At 41.1% G+C, this 20,600-nt stretch overlaps 1 protein-coding gene across 2 annotated transcripts in view; it reads right to left on the minus strand.

Moving 5' to 3' along the window:
* The window catches only part of PSD (pleckstrin and Sec7 domain containing), a 188,762-nt gene that overhangs the window by 88,932 nt on the left and 79,230 nt on the right, over nt 1-20,600 (minus strand). For both annotated transcript variants that reach the window (XM_075610700.1, XM_075610701.1), the window contains 5 exons: nt 10,843-11,037; nt 9,474-9,554; nt 7,581-7,693; nt 4,774-4,832; nt 3,382-3,471 (listed from right to left, as the gene is read on the minus strand). In XM_075610700.1, the coding sequence (XP_075466815.1) occupies nt 3,382-3,471; nt 4,774-4,832; nt 7,581-7,693; nt 9,474-9,554; nt 10,843-11,037 (538 nt within the window). The remainder of the gene's footprint in view (nt 1-3,381; nt 3,472-4,773; nt 4,833-7,580; nt 7,694-9,473; nt 9,555-10,842; nt 11,038-20,600) is intronic.

The following is a 20,600-nucleotide window of genomic DNA, read 5'->3' on the forward strand; positions in this document are numbered from 1 at the left end:
TACATAAGAGGGATGTGTGTTGGGTATATGAGTGTTGTAGGATATATGTGGGACTCTATAGGAGGGTTGTGAGAATATATGAGGGGCATGACCTTATATATGAGGGGCATGGAGTTATGTGTACCTGGAGTTGTGTACCTATTTTCCGCAGTGACATGTTGGAGGGTATGTTGTAGGCTGACATGCAACCCATAGTCACATCTACGGTAGTCTAGAAGAGTCATACATGTATTTCAAAACCTATATGATGCTGCTTCTTTAAGAACATAAATGCCAATATATAGGAGGTACCTTTTTCCATGAGACACCTTCCGTTGTAAATAGGCCGCAATAACATAAGGTCTTCTGACACTGTATGGAGTCTTATGTAATAGCACAATATACTAAATCTGGGCTACAGTCTAGAACTGGTGAAAAGTGAGCTGCTTATAATGGCAAGTCTGGTGTTATGGTTACTATTATATGTATACAAGCTGGTGATGCACATATTCTGTGTACTGATTTCATTTCTACACTGAGAACCTTAGACAAATGATGTTAGACATGGTATTCCAGTGTTCTTATCACCACTCCCATTACATGGGAAATGGCCTCGTGATTTGTGAAATGGCCAGTTAACCTGACCCTGGGCAATTCACCTTCTCCTGCATTGGAAGCCAAAAATTAGATTGCAAGCTCTTTGGGGCAATGCTAGTAATTGTAATGTAATAAGAAAAATAATTCAATCTTATTTCAAGTTGATAGGATAGATGTCCCATAGGGTCCAAAAAACGGAGCACAGCAGTATCAAAGAGTGGGGCCACAAACCAGAAAAAACGTTAAAAATAATTTATTAAATGACAAGTGAGGGGATACAGGGTAACTCTAACCCTACGTGCATTATTTCAAGTTGAACTAGATATAAATTAATATTTTGAACTCTTTGGCCAAATTTAACGTTATTAAAAATTTGTAATTTTAAGATCTTCTTAAACTGTTTGCACTACAAATGTGCAAGTCTTACCTTGTCTGTGGGACAAGTTAATGTGCAAAAGGATGGTTGCAATTTTATATCGTGGTATATTTTGCACTATTTTATTAAAAATTGTAAACAGTATTATTTATTACTTCTCCGGGGCAAAAACAGAACTGCACAAGATTTATCGGAGGAAAAACGCCAAGTGGGAGAAGGAGTGGCTCAGTGAGTAACGACACTGACTGGCACAGAGAGTTTGAAGCAGGGGAGCCTGGTTCAATTCCCGGTGTGACCTTGGGCAAGTCACTTTATCTCCCTGTGCCTCAGGAACCAAAAACATTGATTGTAAACTCCACGGGGCAGGGACTGTGCCTGCAAAATGCCTCTGTAAAGCGCTACATAAAACTAGCAGCGCTGTACAAGAACATGCTATTATTATAATTGATTTTAATGGGATTCAATTTCTCTGATGAATTGTGCTGTGTTTTTGCAGCTGAGGGACTTTAGTAAAAAAACAAAAACCAGCAAAACCAGCATATAAATTGGCAGCTGTTGACACAGTAATGGGAGATATGAGAAGAGGAGGCTATAGGATATATGTCACATTAATTATATTGTAAATTGAAGCCTTGATTAAATCCAGAGAAAATGTCTAGCAGATTTGTAAAAATGATTTTATAGGTACTGTATAAAGTATGAAATAGTCATATCATTTATTTCACTACCATGAATGTTCATGGCAGCTTTTGAGTTTGTTTTTCAGATACAGTACACGTAACAAAAAAAGACTAAATCTATTCAGCAAAATCTGGATCTGCCTTGAATGTTAGAACTATGAAGGCATCTTAACCTGCAAAGTATCTACATGAATAAATAATCAAAATAAGAGCACAATGTTCCTAAAAAAAATGTTATTGTAATAATTCTCTCGCTTTTAATGCATTTGGAAGGTCAGTGCAAGCAATATACTACATGTGTTTGTTTCTTAATAAATCAGTTCGGTACTATGAGAAAATACTTGTAACATTTAAAAAAAAAAATAATAATAATTTTTAAAGACATTTTTAGTGTATTCTATTGTAACAAGCATTTTTGTTTCTATAGCAACCTACAAAATCACATCCCCTTCCTCTTCTGGGACAGGCTCTGGCTCTTGAGCTCTGCCCTCTCTTCCACACAGAACTTTGCACCATGGGTCCCCTTCTGCAGCACGTATTGAACCCCCGAGGCTAATCACTTGTCAGTATGCAGATTGTATTGATGCACATATTGAATGGATTTTTTTTAAACAGCAGCTTAAACGGCTGCTTTAAATCCGATAAACGCAATAATACCAGGGCTGAACGTGTAAACATTTTTACAAAAAGTATGACATTATGTAGCCATTAATCAGGGGTTATTTTATAATGGTGCAATTTAATGAAACTCCACTCACTTTCAAACTAAGAGACCAGGTTTGCATTAGTTTATCCTGTTCATAGAAGTTTGTAGTATGCTTTTTCCCATTAGGAGGTAAACCCTATTTTTTTTATTAAAGACCTCTAAATCTGTTACTAAATAGCACCTTGTGCAAAACCAGTTTTTAATCCAAAAACCGTATTTTGCACTACTATTAATTATAAATCTGTCCTTGAATTTGACTTAACACCTCTGTTAGTTACTAGTCTTCCCTCTTTTGTATATGCACTAATGCATATACTTGTGATATATACTGTACTAATGCATTTGCAATTGCATCGTACAATTAGGCAGGTAATGTTATAGATGTAGAAGTTAGACTTTCAGAATTGCAAATCTCACCAATTACAAAGCAACCGGGGGAGAGACAATTTGGTGAGAACTGTGTAGAATGAGTCACAATGCCAGCAGCTGCGAACTCCAACGCAAGAAAGTCTTATCAAGGTTTTAGTTTCCAAATGACTATTGTTTTTAAATGAACAAAATGTTGTGTTAAGGCATCTGTGTATCATTCATCTTTTAAGCACATTTTTCCTGTTGGTGTTAAATGTACTATCCACCTATTTTGTCTTGATGCTACTCTCTCCCTTGTAATGCAAGAAGAACAAGCAATGCATAGTCGTACCAGTGAAACACTTTACACTCTTGCATGCTTTAAAGTTTGACCTGAGAACTATCCTATGTGGATCTGAAGACTTAAAAATCCAACTTGCAAGGTATAGACCCTGATGTGTTATTCGACTGCACTTTTCGATCACAGCAAGAACACGACTGCACTCTTCTATGACTTGTCCTACGGATTGCCAGTGGTCAATCAGAAGTAGTGATGTTCCAAAAGGCTATCTTTTTAGAGGGGATTTGATATAAAACTAAAACAAACATCCACATGCTCATACAGGCACCAGGGGACATCTACAGTAACTCAAGAAGACTTCCCCAATTCATCTACTGAAGAATTTGTCTTTTACCTTGAGAAGTTCCCTCGGAAAATCCTTTCCTCCATTTAGTCCTTCCAAATTTCCAATGAACTCTGAGCAGGACATCCTTTTACCGATGTTCTGGGGGGGAAAAGACACACATTGGTTAAGGGAAAAAAAAAACCATAGACTGTTGTGTGGATGCAAATGTTGACCATTATTGCCATATTGATTAATGAAGCATGTATAACACTTTTATGTGTGTTAAAGAAAAGTACTACTTTACCATAAACTTATCAATTTATATAAAAATAAAACAGACTACTGCTACTTTGTATCTATAATGTTTGAGTACAGATGTAGTAAGACTTATTGTACCCAGCGCCGCCGCTGAAAAAGCCAACGCCCGCAGCGCTGGGGGGGGGTACATGCTTCTGGATCGGACTTCCCCGCAGCGTTAGGTCGTGGATCTGCGAGCGGCCTCGGCAAGACTAACAGTAAGTCTTGCTACATCTGTATGTATTTCGTGTTACGTTGCGTTCAATTCCCTGTACTCAGTGGTGGGATTCAGCCGGTTCGCACCGGTTCATGCGAACCTGTTACTAAAATTTCACAAGTTCGCCGAACCGGTGCTTAATTCTCTTACCTGTGGCGGGTGGCGTCTACCAGCATCTTTTCCCTGCAGATCTCTTCTCAATATTGCTGCGCGGCGTCAAATGGCACCGTGTTGCCATGCCAACGGGAACACCACGTGACAGCATCACGTGACGTTCGTTACCATGGCAACACGAGGCATCGCGTTGTCATGGCATATTGAGAAGAGATATGCAGGGAAAAGATGCTGGTAGACGCCGCCCGCCAAGGTAAGAACCGGTTATTAACATTTTTCGATCCCACCACTGCCTATATTGGACTATAATGTTAATTGTGAGTGTTCATAGCAAATGATGATTAGAAATGAATGTTTTCCTTGGCTATTTCCACCGTCCATATGAGAATTGAGGGGTAGGTCAAATAAGCCCATTTTGGACTAGAAAAGTGCAGGAGAAGGGGGAAGAAAGTGGGGTAGTAAGAGGAGCTAAAACTATTATACTGTACAGTACCTTTCCTATATTGCCTCCTTATTGCCCATAATAAATACAGACATTGAAAAGAAAGTTAAAACATGTTTGGCTTTGCATTAAATTTCACCTATATTTATTTTCTCATAGAGAAGCTTCTTTCCTGGTTGACTGGAAAAATCAATCCAAAGAAGATACTCAATATACTGTAAGTACAAAGATAGGATAAAGTATCTGTCATCTAAATGTAGGTTGAACTTTATGGACATTCCATGAACCTAGGTTTATCCCAACCCTCAGCATACAGTATGTGAAAGTGACATCTTTATAACTTCTAATTCAAAGAATTATATTGCAAATACAATACAATTATTGTACGTACATGGCCATGTAGGTCTGTGTTTAACAGCATCAATGCACAGGTCAGGGTATGAATACCATCTGCAATGTAAAAATCAAGAGACAAAATATTAAACAAATAAATTTCACAACCTCCCAAAATCGTCTTCATTCAAGTTATGATGAACTTGAACTTGTAACCGCGGCGCCCACCAATTTGCGCACCCCTGCACTAAACAGACCTTATTCTTATTATTTATAACATTATATTCTTAACAATAATCTCTGTGATTTAGTGGACTGTAACATATTGCTAATGTCTGAGGCATTATAGTGGTTCGAGCGTCTATTAAGATTAGATTACACAAACATTAAAAATAGTTGCAGTAAACAATATTTAGTCCAATAAAATGTAAAACCTGCAAAGTATGCCGTTTTTATAATGCGCCTTTCCAGATAAACAAAATTAATTTGTTAAACAGTATCGTTTGCTGTCTAACATCTCCTTTTCTTTCACTATGACGCACACAAAGATCAGAATAATAGCAATGTTGCTGTAGAAAGGGCTATAAAATCCAGATATTTTTTTCCTTTTCCGTTCTTTATCTTATGTTCTGTTGACATGAGCAAATTTAGGTTTTGGTGTAAAATAATAGAAAATGGCTTTTCTTTAGTTGTGATTTCACAACAGCTAGAACATTTGACTTGAAGATACAGTATGTTTTAATAGAGTAGATCAAGGGTGGCCAACTCCAGTCCTCAGGGGACACCAACAGATCAGGTTTTAAGGATATCCCAGCTTCAGCACAGGTGCCTCACTCAATCAGCGACTCAGCTGTGCTGCAGCAGGGACAGCCTTAAAACCTGACTGTTTGGTGGCCCTTGGACTGGGTTGGCCACCCTTGCATGAGAACACTAAATGGAAAACTGTAACCAAGTCAATGCCATGCTTTGTCAGCAGAAGAGCCCAATATTCTTTAGAAAGAAGAACCTTGGACATTACAGTCTAAATTAAATGTTTCTACTACAATTATATTATAAGGACAGTATGAGAGAGCTTTAAAAAAAAAATACATTCTAGTTTCATTCAAAGAGTTGTATAGAAATATTACCAAGTACCATCCCATTCCAACCACTTGCTCATACTTTACCAGGATCCTGAATGGTGGGTTAATGTAGGGTGCTCAACTCCAGTCCTCAAGCTACCTATCCCCTCTTCCCCCCCTTCCCCCCCCCCCCCAACAGGTCAGGTTTTCAGGATATCCCAGCTCCAGCACCGGTGGTTCAGAGGCTTAGTCAAAGACCGAGTCTCTGAGACACCTGTGCTGAAGCATTGACTGATCGAGCCACCTTTGCTGAAGCTGGGATATCCTGAAAAGCTGGCCCATTTGGGAGGTTTCAGGAGTTGAAGCCCCCCTGGGTTAATGGAATGTAACCTGCATATATTTTATATCCTTTCTGAATTCTGCTAGATCCTTGACGGTATTCTATTAAAATAAAAACAAATTGCTAAACTAGGACTAGTTGGTAAAATACACAGTATCCGTTATATAACAAGAATGTCAGAGAGAAATTCGGAGAATAGAGAACTCCACAAAAGTATTTACATTCAATGTATAAACCCCTGGTCCTTTAATGGAACCATGTATTGTCATCCTAACTCTGTGCCCAGGACATACTTGAAAACGAGAGGTAACGGTCAATGTATTACTTCCTGGTAAAACATTTTATAAATAAAAATAAATAAAATCATACTGGGTTACAAAGAACACTAGCTGCTTCAAGAATTTGCCTGAGAGAACATTTACTGCCTATTTGAACATATTTCACGCAAGGCCGGACTAAATTATAATGATCTGTTCATCCGTTCGTTCTCTACTCTGCTTTGGGCAAAAATAATGGTTAACCCTGAGAGGACAGCAGTGTCCAACATGGAAAGGAACACTGATCTATTGTGTTTGTTTATAAATTCAGTCCACACATACTGAACAGTTTATAGATGGTAATAGATGATTGGGTGAACTTTTATTTCCCATCACCAAATCTGAGGCCAATTAGTAAGAAAACAGTGGTTAGAAAAGGGGTGCTCGACTCCATGAAAGGTTTTCAGGATATCTCAGCTTCAGCACAGGTGGCCCAATCAGAGGCTCAATCAAATGAAGTAGGGACTGACTGAGCTAGCTACCTGTACTGAAGCAGGGATATCCTGAAAACCTGACCTGTTGGGAGGGGGGGGGGGGCTTGAGGACTGGAGTTGAGCACCCCTGGGTTAGAACACCAGTGGAAAACAAGGAAATCACCTGTTCCACTGTAGGTGGACATGGTGTATTTATAAGTGAAATACAAAATCTATTGAACAAGAAAGGGTGTTAAATGTGATGAAACAAGAATATCTTGTGCTGATGAGCATTGTGTCCAACATAGTCACCAAATGCTCACACAAACTAGCCAATCATGCCACTGCTCACCAACATTTGCTTATTGACTGAAATTATTGGCTGATATAAATAGGCGTTACTATTTTTTTTTTTGCACACTTTGGTAAGCAGTTGTAGACTATAAAAAGGGACGGAATGCACGACTGCCAGAGACAGACGTTTCTCCCCAACAGGCACATGAGACTGGGAAAACAGGATTTCAAACAATGAAGGGAGAGACCAGAAAGGAGCCATTTGTGTGTTCTGTTTCTTTGCCCTGCCATGACAATGACAAAAAACATACGTAGGATAAACAGCTGGTGGGCCGCCTAGTCTTACTGAACTCATGCTAATGAAATATGCGCAGACCTTTGTATTTATACAATAAACAGATATGCATACACACTGGTTATAATATACACAGGGTCCTCACCTTCAGATGAGATGCTGTTGCCGTTACACTGGTGATATCGCTGGGAGAAGTGGGCCAGAATTCGCTCTCTCTCTTGGGTCTCTCCCATAAGAGCCAACTCTCTCAGAAACGTCCTACAAGGGAAAATAAACAATACGCTCAAATAATTCATGTCCAGTGGAAGTAAAAAAAAATAAATGCTTGTGTTTTTAAAGTCTTTCAAAGGATAACTCAATCAATGCAAAATAAGCTAAAGGTGGTTACTGGTGTTGTGGTTTTAAGATATTTATATGTTTTGGTTTTGTAAAATATTGCGTTAAAAACACAAAATTATCAGGAAATCTTACAAAAATAAATAAAAATAAAATAATAATAATAATAATTGGAAATTCGTACTCTTGTGCATAAGTTCACACACCCAAAAGTTTGCCCAGTTTATTAAAAAAAAAGAAAGAATCACAGGATGAGCCCTAAGATGGTTTGGGCTCTTTTTTCATTCTAATAATAATAATAATGCATTCATCAAGAATGAGGCGGGACCGGATAAACATGGATACAATAAATCAGGAGTGGCCAACTCCAGTCCTCAAGGGCCACCAACAGGCCAGTTTTTAAGGATATCCCTGCTTCAGCACAGGTGGCTCATTCTTTGACTGCGCCACTAATTGAGACACCTGTGCTGAAGCAGGGGTATCCTTAAAACCTGACCAGCTGGTGGCCCATGAGGACTGGAGTTGGCCACCCGTGCATTAAATACATGCCCATGGAGAGAAGACCGTTACATTCAAAACTAAGATAAGATGGGGAATATGTAAAGAATGCTGGTGGTGAGACCAGAGGAAATAAGCAGTCATGAGAAATGCACATAACAAGGGGCTGGGACAGGAATTCTTTTTATCAGGGCAATATTTGGAACAGAAATGATGAGCAGCTGAGGTACCAAATTGTCTTGAAACGAATGCATCTAATTATTGGCATATACAAATACATTTTTATGGTCCCTTGTGGATTACCTTGGGAAGTTCGAGTGAGACATTTATATCCCGCAGACTCGTACTGTCCCTTCTATTGTTCATACAGCGTGTGCATCTATTAGGGAACCTTTTGTGACCTCTCGGGATCATTGCTTAGTATGTACATATACAAATACAGGCATACCCCGCATTAACGTACGCAATGGGACCGGAGCATGTAAAGCGAAAATGTACTTAAAGTGAAGCACTACCTTTTCCCCACTTATCGATGCATGTACTGTACTGCAATCATCATATACGTGCATAACTGATGTAAATAACCCATTTGTAACACGCTCTATAGTCTCCCCGCTTGCGCACAGCTTCGGTACAGGTAGGGAGCCGGTATTTCTGTTCAGGACGTGCTGACAGGCGCATGCGTGAGCTGCCGTTTGCCTATTGAGCGAGATGTACTTACTCGCGAGTGTACTTAAAGTGAGTGTCCTTAAACCGGGGTATGCCTGTACTCCATATTGCAATATTTAATTAATAATGTCAAGCTTAAAGGCATGTAACGTTTTTTTTTTTAAACAGCAAGATAAAGGACCAAGCATTATTGTATACCAATTCCATCATTCACATGTTTATCATAATTACCTTTCAACAGCAACAGTACATCTTCATCTATTAGCCCTAAAACTTAATCTACTGATCGCTAAAACACATGAATTACTCACATGTCCTCCAACACTATTTTCACTCTGCTGGACAATGATAATATTTTGATATAACTTCTAAACGAATGAATATACGGGTAACGAAATCCAACATTTGGGACAATTGCAAGTTGGAAGTAGACCCATACACACTATATTAATGGTTGATAGTTATTTTTTTATTTGTACAGGATCTCATTTGTATTGTGAGATACTAACCACAAGCCCTCTGCAAAAGCACTGACCTGAGGGCTTGATCAAGAGTCATCCCAGTGAAGACAAAAAACTTCAGGTATTCCTCTGCAACCATCTTACTGAACTCATTGCTGCAAGAAACAGGAAGCATGGTTACTGACCAATGGCCACACAACATACGTGACAAGAGGAGGAGGAGGACAGAACACGGACACACACATTTACCAGGCAAATGCAGCTAACAAATCAACAGACTCCAGTTTTTGAAAAGAAAGTGAGAAAAATGCAAAACAACAAAATGAGAGACTGGAAATTTGAAACTTTATTGAGTAATAGATCCAAATACCGGAGTATTTTGTATGTTAACTACAGCCTGTCTCTAAAATAAAGATGATCCAGAAAGACGAGCTGTGGTTGGTTATATATTGCACCATTTCCCTCTTCAGATCACTGGTGGTCCATGTACTTCAAGGTTACTGCCTATGCTAATAACCAGAGTCCTGCCTTAGTGGTGGGCAATGTGATTGAATGGGTTACAGGGTCACGAGTAGCCTACTCAGTCCGGGTAAAATTTTAGATTCTGACTTTGAAAGTTTTTTTCTTAATTTATACAACAAAAAACAATCAAAGATGCCCAAAGCTACTTCCAATGTGACAAAAATACACAGTGCAATACCTATATATCTCTTGTAAAAGGGTCATTTGGTTTAACCCTTTGGCCAAAGCGTCTTAAGCCTGCTGCCACTTACAAGGCATGACCGTAGCAGGTCCTAACACTCACCTGGGTTAAAATTCTTATTTACCTGTATAATTTCAGGAAGAATGATCGCATTGGATCTGTCGTAACCTGGCAAAATGAAACTGACCTGCCAACTTGGAAAGTGGGGTGGGGCAAGCTTAAACCTTGGTGGGGAGGGGCCACTACCCTCCCATATGCAGCCGAGACCAGCTGCATACAGTTAACAAGGTTTTTTTCTTAATTAAATGTCGAGGTTGTTTTACTCAGCATAGTTAATTTGTACATGTAAATATAATATGTTGGCTTTTAATTCCATTAAATGGGGAAACACGTGGATTTTATTGGTATAAAAAGAAATCACCTGTTGACGTGCCACCTTTAATTGCCCACCACTGCTCTAAATGGTTGGCTCTTGTTGTTCATGAAAGTTCATCTTCATTTGTGTAATGTGTGTGTTGGAAAATGCTTATCGATGGAATGAAAATGGTTTGGTGTGTGGAATAATGGAAAAAGGGACATATTTACATGCAACATTACTGGTTCAACTATGTTGCAGTAGAGGGACAGTTGAATGTAAGTCTGGGTTTGACCAAATATGAATTCCATCAATGGTTCACCACATCACAGATACTCGATAACAGGTCTTTGGTATATATAGTCCTCACAATACCCACACGTACTTCTTCCCCAGGTGCCTGGCCACATCAGCTTTCTTGAACCCATCCAGATTGTAAAGCCTCTTTGCCAGACGTTTTGCAGCCTCCTGATCTGCTTTATGTCCATTCGACAAGGTGTCTGTGCTTCCTAGAGCCAGCCGCTCAGTGCTGTCCATCTCAGAGTCCAAATCCGAAGCCATATTGTCAATGGGAGGTTCACTAAAACATAAGGCGATATTTAGGTTACTCAAAGAACTCAGTAGCGGTTATTCATTAAAGTGAAATAGTGCCGATGGGGCGCTACTGCCTGAAAATTCCCACTGGCTTGAATGGGACTATCCACGAGTTTGTGCAAAATGAATAATGCCAAAAATGTTTTAAAAAAGACATCCTACTATATCTGCCATTATTTATTCACCTAAAATATACCTTTGCTTACCCTAGGGACTATATATATATTTTTACTCAAAGTTAAAATACTCTAGTATGCCTAATAACAGCTTACTTTGTGAAGTAGCAGCTTTTGAACGTCAAATAGATATAATTCCTTAACGAGTCCATTCACAAAACTGTCGTGTACTACTAACTGGAAGTTGTTGTTGAACTTTAACTGTTGGCCCAAATTTTTAGATGTTTTTAAACATATTGAAATTACGAAATGGCGTTACAACGTATTGGCATACACTGTAAATTCAGTTTTCAGTTTAATTTGCTAAATGTAACAATGTTTTGACAGAATTAAGAGCAACCAGACAATTGTTGGAGAATTGGCACAAACGTCCAGGTGCAGACTCTCCTCCTGGCGATTATGCTGCATGGCAATGAGGAATAAAGCAAAGTCAAAATAACACGGTGGCTCTGCCTGTGGAAGTAGCACTCTGCTCTTTATCTGTGCAGCATTTTGAGGGGGGGGCTGGTTTATAAAACCCAGAACATCAACTGACACTTTATCCTACGGGAAAATATGTTTGTAAAACCACATGAACATTATAAACCAGTTTCCACTTGATCAAACACAAAGAGGTCTTAGTTAGGAGGCGATTTGTTTTTGTGTTTTTAACATTCTGGTTTGGGGAATGGAATGGTGTTCTAAAACTCCCTTTCCTAATTTATCTTTAAGTCTATAGCTCAGTCACCTTGTCTACCCGTATCTTCATCTCTTCAGCTTCTAACTCCCAGCCTCAGCTGTGGAGGCCACAAGGGCAGTTCAATTAGGAGACAATGATGGTTAAGGCTGAAAAGAGTAAAAATATGTTGGTGCATGTTCCCTTCACAACCAGAGACACCTACCATGCATTTCAAGCTATGGTGCTCCTCCCATGGGAGAAAAGATCGATGCACCGCCGGAAGAACTTGTGCAGAGGCTGAGAGATGTGACTGTAAAAAACTTTATTTCGGCATAGAAGTGGGGCTCTGGAGAGGATCCGCCAGAGCCCCACTTCTATGCCGAAATAAAGTCTTTTACAGTCACATCTCTCAGCCTCTGCACGAGTTCTTCCGGCGGTGCATCGATCTTTTCTCCCATGGGAGGAGCACCATAGCTACGCAAGACGCCTTCGGTAGCACGCCGGGTTGTTGGGACAACAGCCGGATACAGACTACCCCTAGTCCCCATCGCCCATTGTGACGGAGGAGTCGCAGCTGGATCGTGATGAGGAAGACCGGATGAGTTTCCAGACTCCGTGGGGGTACCGCCGGGCCCTCCTGTTTATCGTGAGTTTTATGATCTGATGCATTAGCGCTTATATGTAAGCCAATTATCCAAAAAAGACATTTGCTTTCTCACGTTTGACTCATATGGAGGTTAGCCTATAACTCGGTCACTCCCCCCTCTTCATGACATACTATGTGATGCTGTTCAGCTTCCTATTATATCTCTGAGCGCCGGATTTGTGAATGTTCAAGTTCACTATACTACTACCATGTATTTCAAGCCTATGCCTTGCTGACCTTTATGATAGAAGTGGTTAATGCAACATAGAGCCTTGCAAAGTTCTAAGAGCTGTGTACAACTACATCTATCAATAAATCTCATGTTGGCTCCTTAAAATCACATTCTCTGCCTTCCCAGTATACTTTTTAAATCTGTAATGTTTTAAGTCCGTATGCACATGCAATAATGTCGACAGCAAGGTGGGAAGAGAACAAACAAAGTATACCTCAGAGCTTTTGCTTTCAGGTCAGTGGCGTAGCTAGACATGCGCGGACCCCCAGGCAAAAAGATTTCCAGGGCACCATTAATATTAATTCTGACTGCAATTTTTTTCTCCCTCCCCCCATCCTCTCCCTGATCCTCTCTCCCCCTCCTCCTTATTAGCTCTACCCCTCCTCTTAATCTCTCCCCTCCTCCTCCTCTCTCCCCTCCTCCTCATCCTCTCCCCTTCCTCATCATCCTCTGTCCCCCACCTCCTCCTAATCATCTCTCCCCCTCCTTCTCATCTCTCCCCCTCCATTTCCTAATCTCTCCCCCTCATTATCATCTCTCACCCTCTTACCCCACATCTTTCTCTCCTCTCCCCCCAGCATGTCTCTCTCCTCTCCCCCCCAGCATGTCTTTCTCTCTCCCCCCCCCCCCACACAGAATCTCTCTCCTCCCCCAGACCAAACCCAGTTATTTGGTGTAAACTTACAACCTGTCACAGGCTATCGTCACAATCAGTTTCTGTTATTAAACGATAGTCTCACTCATTGTTGGCATCAGTAGCCCCAAAGACTTTAGTGAAGGCTGACTCCCATATAATAATATTTACCCCAATTAATTCATGTAAGCTCTTAGGAACTTGACATATATATATATATATATATACATATATATATATATATATATATAGCAAAATACTTCTATTTAAATGATCTCAGGCATATGTGAAATAAATGTATTACACGTGCACCATGTTCATTTCTTACACACCTTTAAATAATGAGGATTAGAATTAAAAATCGACATCCTTTGGTAAACTGCCATTCTACTTTCAACCCCTTTGGTGCCGTTGAGTTCTATTTAAAAAATCCAAAACAACCGAATAACAGAATGGATTAAAGGTGCCGTTCCTTCTCATGTGACCCCCTTTTGAAAGAGAGCTTCAGGTGAAGCCCTTTAAAGCAGATTAACAACCATTTTTTTTTTCTTGCCCCCTTTTTCTTTCATTTACTTTTCATTTGCATTGAAAAAGCCCCCCCCCCCGTCCGTCCTGCAGTAGTGTGTTCACATAGAATAAACAGCAGGAGTTTCTAACTTTCTCCACCACACCTGGCAGAACAGAGCTGTTGTGAATGCGCATTACCATAGTCCATAGAATTATTGTTTTATTATCTTAATTTTCACAGATCAGGCTTCTTCGAGGTCTACGAAGTGAGAAGGGCTTAGTGTCGATATCAATTGAGACTTTTTTTTGGTAATAAATGACCCAATTAAAAAAAAAAATGAGTGTGCAGGGAAAAAACAAGGTAGGTGGAAACGAACACCCTCCGTTACACTATTGGGAAGAAATCTTTATATGTCGTTGAAACTTTAAATGCGAAGCCCTGTTTGTTTACCCACCAGTATTTCATTTTTAGAACTGCTAAATAGAAACCCATTGTATTCCTGTCCAGATACTGAGCTGGGGACTATTTTGACCTTTTCATATTAATTACAAACTACGGATAACATTGCGTTTAAATGGTAGGCTGTCCTGTTGCCATAGCAGCAGAATCTTGCAGTTAAAACTTGTTGACTTGCGCCAAGCCTCAATTTGTCATTTCAGCACTTAAAGTAAACAAAACTATTCGTTTCTTGCGCTGTGTTCACTGAAAGCCGTGTGAGTAAAATATAAAAATACGGTTCAGTTCACCGAAATGTGCAACCAAATATACTGAAAAACATTTTCATATCGGTCTTCAATCAAAAGGTGTCACAACCTACAAGATTCTTGAACAAAATGTAATGGTATAAATGATTAATTCCTCACACAGGTCACACACACACACACACACACACACACACACACACACACACACACACACACACACACACACACACACACACACACACACACACACACACACACACACTCTCTATTATCTGAAGAGACTAAATGGGTCCGAAACCAAACAAAAGTTTGTGACAACACGGGTGAAGCAATTAAAATAGCAGCGGGATGGACATATTGCAAGAAGAAATGACCATCGTTGGACAAAGATGGTATTTGACCGGATTCCAAGAGAAATTAAAAGACCAAGATGACCGAAAGTAAGATGGGAGGATGAAATCAGAATTTTGTTTGGAGCAACGTTGAGAAGAGAGGTTGCAACCGCAGACCTGGAAGATCATTGAGGAGGTTTCATCCAGCAGTGGATCGACAAGTGCTGCTACCACTGATGATAATATATCATACATTCAATGATTACTTTGTGGGGTGTGCTACTAACTTATTAGCGAAACGCAACCCAAACCACAAACATGAACCTCATTCTGAGAGTACCCCTATTGCCCCACCCTCTCCCAACACTGCTCTCAATTTTCAATTTGTCCCAGTATCTGAAGATTAGATTACGCAAGGGCTCCTCAAATTAAAATTATGCAGCCAATGTGGACCTGACTTACTGCAATCTAAATTCCTAAGACTTGGTGCCCCAGACATTGCCAAACCAATTGCTTCCATAGTCAACTCTATTCTGTCTGCAGGCCATATCCCTAAGACCAGGAAAACTGCCAGAGTTGTCCCAATTTTCAAAAGTGGGAACAAAAACACTGTCTGAAATTACTGGCCAATCTCTCTTCCATCCAAAGTCATAGAAAAATGTGTTCACTCCCAATTAAGCGATTACTACAAAAAGACAAATTTCCCTAGCCAATTCCAATCTGGTTTTCGCCCCAAACACTCTACGGTAACTACCCTCCTAAAAGTTTGCAATGAGATACAGTGTGGAATGGAACTGGGACAATTCACTGGTGCAATATACCTAGATTTTGCAAAGGCTTTTAATATTGTTGATCATATTATCTTGTTAACAAACTCCAGTGCTCTAGAATAGGGAAGCATGCTTTAAACTGGTTTCATTCCTACCTATCAGGTAGATCCCAACATGTGTCTAACTCCAACCCCTTGGATATCCCCTGTGGTGTCCCGCAAAGCTCTGTTCTGGGGCTCCTACTATTCTCGGTGTTCATCAATGATCTTCCTACAGCTTGTAAGGAAGCTTCAATACACATGTATGCAGTAGAAAAAACAAATAGGTAGCGCTATATCCCACAGTGAGCTGGCAGCCGGTGATATAACCCTGACCCCTAGTCAGGCTATAGAAGTGGAAAAGAAGTTATATCAGTGGCGCTCAACACTGTAATGATCAAAGCAATTCTAATAGATATTATAAAATATATATTATAAAATATACAACCAGAGCCACGGAAATCGCCCGTCCGATTGGATGCTCCACGTGGTAAGGGTAAACATGTAAATATACAAAGAAATCAAATCATAGCATAATACTGTAAAACATACACATACATAAACAAACAACACTTAACAAACGCTGAGAACAACAGGTAACTACTCACAATGGCATTTAATATGGCATATCATTAATATCTTAAAATACACTTATTACACATAAAATAGTACATAAAAACATATATTAGGTTCAAGCAAGATTCTCCAACTCGGGTGGGGGTACCTGCTTACCGAAAACAGGATGTAATCAGGCAATGGATAATTCAAAGAGTATCCCCTCTTATGGATAGCTGCTGCTGCTGCTGCTGCTGTTGTTAACACCTGGGCTCAGACGAGGAGTCTATTATTGGCAGGGACAGGTTTTTCCAGCTAGCTGCGTCTGCCTCAGTCCTCTCCCAGCACTGCAGAAGCTCCAGGACCACACACGGAGATACTTCCTGGTCTGCCCGCACCACGTGCACCAAACACAGCAATGCTGAAATGTTGGATATTCCTACGCCAGCATGTGCTTTCCCACAGCTCACAGCTCACAGCTCCCAGCTTCGGAAGGGTACAGCACTCACACCCGAGTAGTGGGGACCTCACAGAACCACCCTACGCGTTTCGAAAGTCTTGCTTTCTTCCTCAGGGGTTAAAAGTATGGAATATCCAACATTTCTGTGTTTGGTGCACGTGGTGCGGGCAGACCAGGAAGTATCTCTGTGTGTGGTCCTGGAGCTTCTGCAGTGCTGGGAGAGGACTGAGGCAGACGCAGCTAGCTGGAAAAACCTGTCCCTGCCAATAATAGACTCCTCGTCTGAGCCCAGGTGTTAACAACAGCAGCAGCAGCAGCAGCTATCCATAAGAGGGGATACTCTTTGAATTATCCATTGCCTGATTACATCCTGTTTTCGGTAAGCAGGTACCCCCACCCGAGTTGGAGAATCTTGCTTGAACCTAATATATGTTTTTATGTACTATTTTATGTGTAATAAGTGTATTTTAAGATATTAATGATATGCCATATTAAATGCCATTGTGAGTAGTTACCTGTTGTTCTCAGCGTTTGTTAAGTGTTGTTTGTTTATGTATGTGTATGTTTTACAGTATTATGCTATGATTTGATTTCTTTGTATATTTACATGTTTACCCTTACCACGTTGAGCATCCAATCGGACGGGCGATTTCCGTGGCTCTGGTTGTATATTTTATAATATATATTTTATAATATCTATTAGAATTGCTTTGATCATTACAGTGTTGAGCGCCACTGATATAACTTCTTTTCCACACATGTATGCAGATTACACAATCTTATATGCACAGAGCCCTAGCATCTCCGACCTTGAACACATACTTCACTCTGACTTTTTGAGACTTGAAAATTGGATTTCCCAAAACAAACTGTTTTTAAACACTTACAAGGCAGTAACAATGGTATTTGGGACCAAGTCTACATTTTTAAAGCTTCTAATGATTTACCTCCAGATCAGAACCAACGCTAATACCACCCTAACTCCTGTTACTAGTTTTAAATACTTGGACATATGATTTGACTCCCACTTAACATTTGGGATGCACATTGATACCCTGATATACAAATCCTATGTCAAACTAGGTGTACTTTATAGGAACCAATCTTCCCTAAGTCTGCTGGTCAGAAAGCATATCACACAGCAGATGCTAATGCCAATTATCGACTATAGAGGCATAGTAAACGGCTCGGCACCCCAAACCCACCTTAGCAAACTTGATAACCTCTACAATTCAATATGCCCTTTTTTTCTCCAATGCAACTTCAACACACATCACTGCGAAATGCTCAAAGAACTAGATTGGTCATCACTTGAGTCTAGGCGCAAAGTTCATCTTTCCTGTATTGCCTTCAAATACTTTCTGGGCAAGCTACCCGTCTATCTGAACAAGCTCCTCACCCCTACCACATGCAGCACTTATCATCTGAGATCTGACTCCAAAAGACTATTCATGGTCCCAAGGCTCAGTAAAGTATCCGGCCGCTCTTCCTTCTCTTACCGTGCATCCCAAAACTAGAACAATCTACCGGAGACTCTCACAGCCACCACCAGTCTAAATTCTTTCACATCTAAAGCTGTCTCACATTTTAGTCTGGTCTGTAACTGCTACATAAGCCTATAATATATATTATCTCTAACTGCCCATGCAATGTCTTGTATATTATGCATACCCTGTTCACTTATGTAACTATGTATTTGTAACCATGTATTATTTGTCATTATAGCTCTATGCCGAGGAAATACTTGAAAACGAGAGGTAACTCTTAATGTATTACTTCCTGGTAAAACATTTTATGAATATATATATATATATGTAACGGGTTTCCCCCCCCCCAATCTCACATTGGCCCGGGTAATCTAACCAATCCCCATTACGTGATCGTGTATGGTGGTGCACCTGCAAGTAACAGGACTCCTGAGTCTCCCGCTTGATGGTATTAGGGGATGTCATCAGGACAGGTAGCTGAGGTAGTGGGTGCGAGTCCTACCTATATCCAGTGCAGCGCCTCCACCTCATCAGGATCTGTGCTTCCGCAGGGAGATGGTCTTGGTGAGGAACTCCTTCTTGGTGGTGCCATCCACTGCTGAGTAACTCCACACTCACACAGTGGAGGTATATTCAAACAGGGCATCTTTATTGATGGTTGGTATGGGCAAGCTGCCCCTCACAGCTAGCAGCTCAGCCACTCATCTCCTTGCAGCACTCCATTAGGAAGGTCCCTTACCCTAATAGATCTGCTTTCCACCTCTACTCTTAAAGAGATTCCCCAGCTTCTCTGGCTGCTGTAAGCTCCTCTCTTGAGCTGCTTTGTCTCTCTCAGCTCCTCTAACTCTGCTGCGTATGCTCACTGACTCACAGCTAGCAGGAGACACTGCAACATTGTTGCAGACCTTACGTGCCTCTCACTGAACTGAACAGCACAACAACAGGAAACTGAACTTCTAACTTTAGGCAGTGCTGTGTCTTATATCACCCCCCCCGGAGAACAAACATGCCCTGTATCCTAAGTGGGAACACACTGCATGTTGTCACTTCCTTTGGGGACATATGACACCTCACCAGGGTGTGAGGGCAAACCTCCATTGATTGTTGCTGGCAATCCTGCACACTTACCAGGGTTACTGCCAACATGAGAAAGAGATATGTACACCAATCCTAGACATGGCTACATTCTCCCCCTGGTGGAATCCCAACGTCCTCGCTTGGGAACCTAAATTTGCGGAACCTTCCTTCAGGTAGCACTGCAAAACATAACAACACATTATTACAGTACATATCTTTTCTCAAAACATTATAACAGATACATCCTAACGTAGATGTGTAACACCCAGAATTATTCCCTTCTGTAGAACCCATGACTGGTACCCCCATACCTTCTCAAGGTGGCTTGCGCACAGCATGGTCCACTGGGCTTAGAGCATCAATGCAGTAACACTCTGGGTGACACACTGGACACCCACAATCAGCCCATAATCCTGGCATGGATACTAATGGACTGAAAGGATCATGCCCATAAACCTCCCTAATGCATCTCCTGGGGACGTAGACTATCCCCTCTTGACTACACCACTTCTCGTCTAACCCGCCAGGATCCCAATCTTCTTCCCCTGATCCTTCCTCCTCATCAGTGCCATATCCCCTATCCTCATCAGGGGACCCCATTTCGAACTTACTTTCTCCCTCCCATGGATGGTGAAAATAAAGTAACCACTTTTGGCGATCCCTAATAACTCTTTCTGACAGTGGGGGCACATAGGGGGTTCCCTGGGCAATAGGCACAATATGAGCAACATTACCCAAATCCCCAGATGAAACTCCCAATGTTCCTGGGGACCCAAAATTTGACCCAATGCTCTTAGAATCACACCCCACCATAACAGTACGATTGTCATCATCAGTGCAGTATAACATTCTTTGCATAGCCATTTCCCTCCCCGATCCCTCATCGTATGTAAAGCACTCGCCCCAGTCCAAGTTATCCCCAGTCCATTCTTCAGAAGTGGCTCGGGACTCCCCAGAAAACCCTTGGCTAGACTGGGACCCATAGGAAAAAGTGACAGGGGCATGGGTTTTAACTATGGCCGGGGGTTGGGCATAAGGAAACACTGCCGACATACGCGGGGCTACGACCCGCAACTTCTCGCTACCTTGCCCAGTACCATCGGACTGGCACTCCGGTTCATCCGTGTCATTGTTCCCAGGCTTCCGCAGGGCCTGCCGGCTCTTCCCGGACCCCGGCGACCTGGTACAGCTGCTTGGCCGCGAGGACGCGGCCATCTCGCGGAACTCGCTGCCATCTTGCGTTGGGTTCCCAACCGGAACCTCTTCCTCCAG

This window comes from Ascaphus truei, chromosome 8 (genome assembly GCF_040206685.1).
Source record: "Ascaphus truei isolate aAscTru1 chromosome 8, aAscTru1.hap1, whole genome shotgun sequence".
Taxonomy (NCBI): Eukaryota; Metazoa; Chordata; class Amphibia; order Anura; family Ascaphidae; genus Ascaphus; species Ascaphus truei.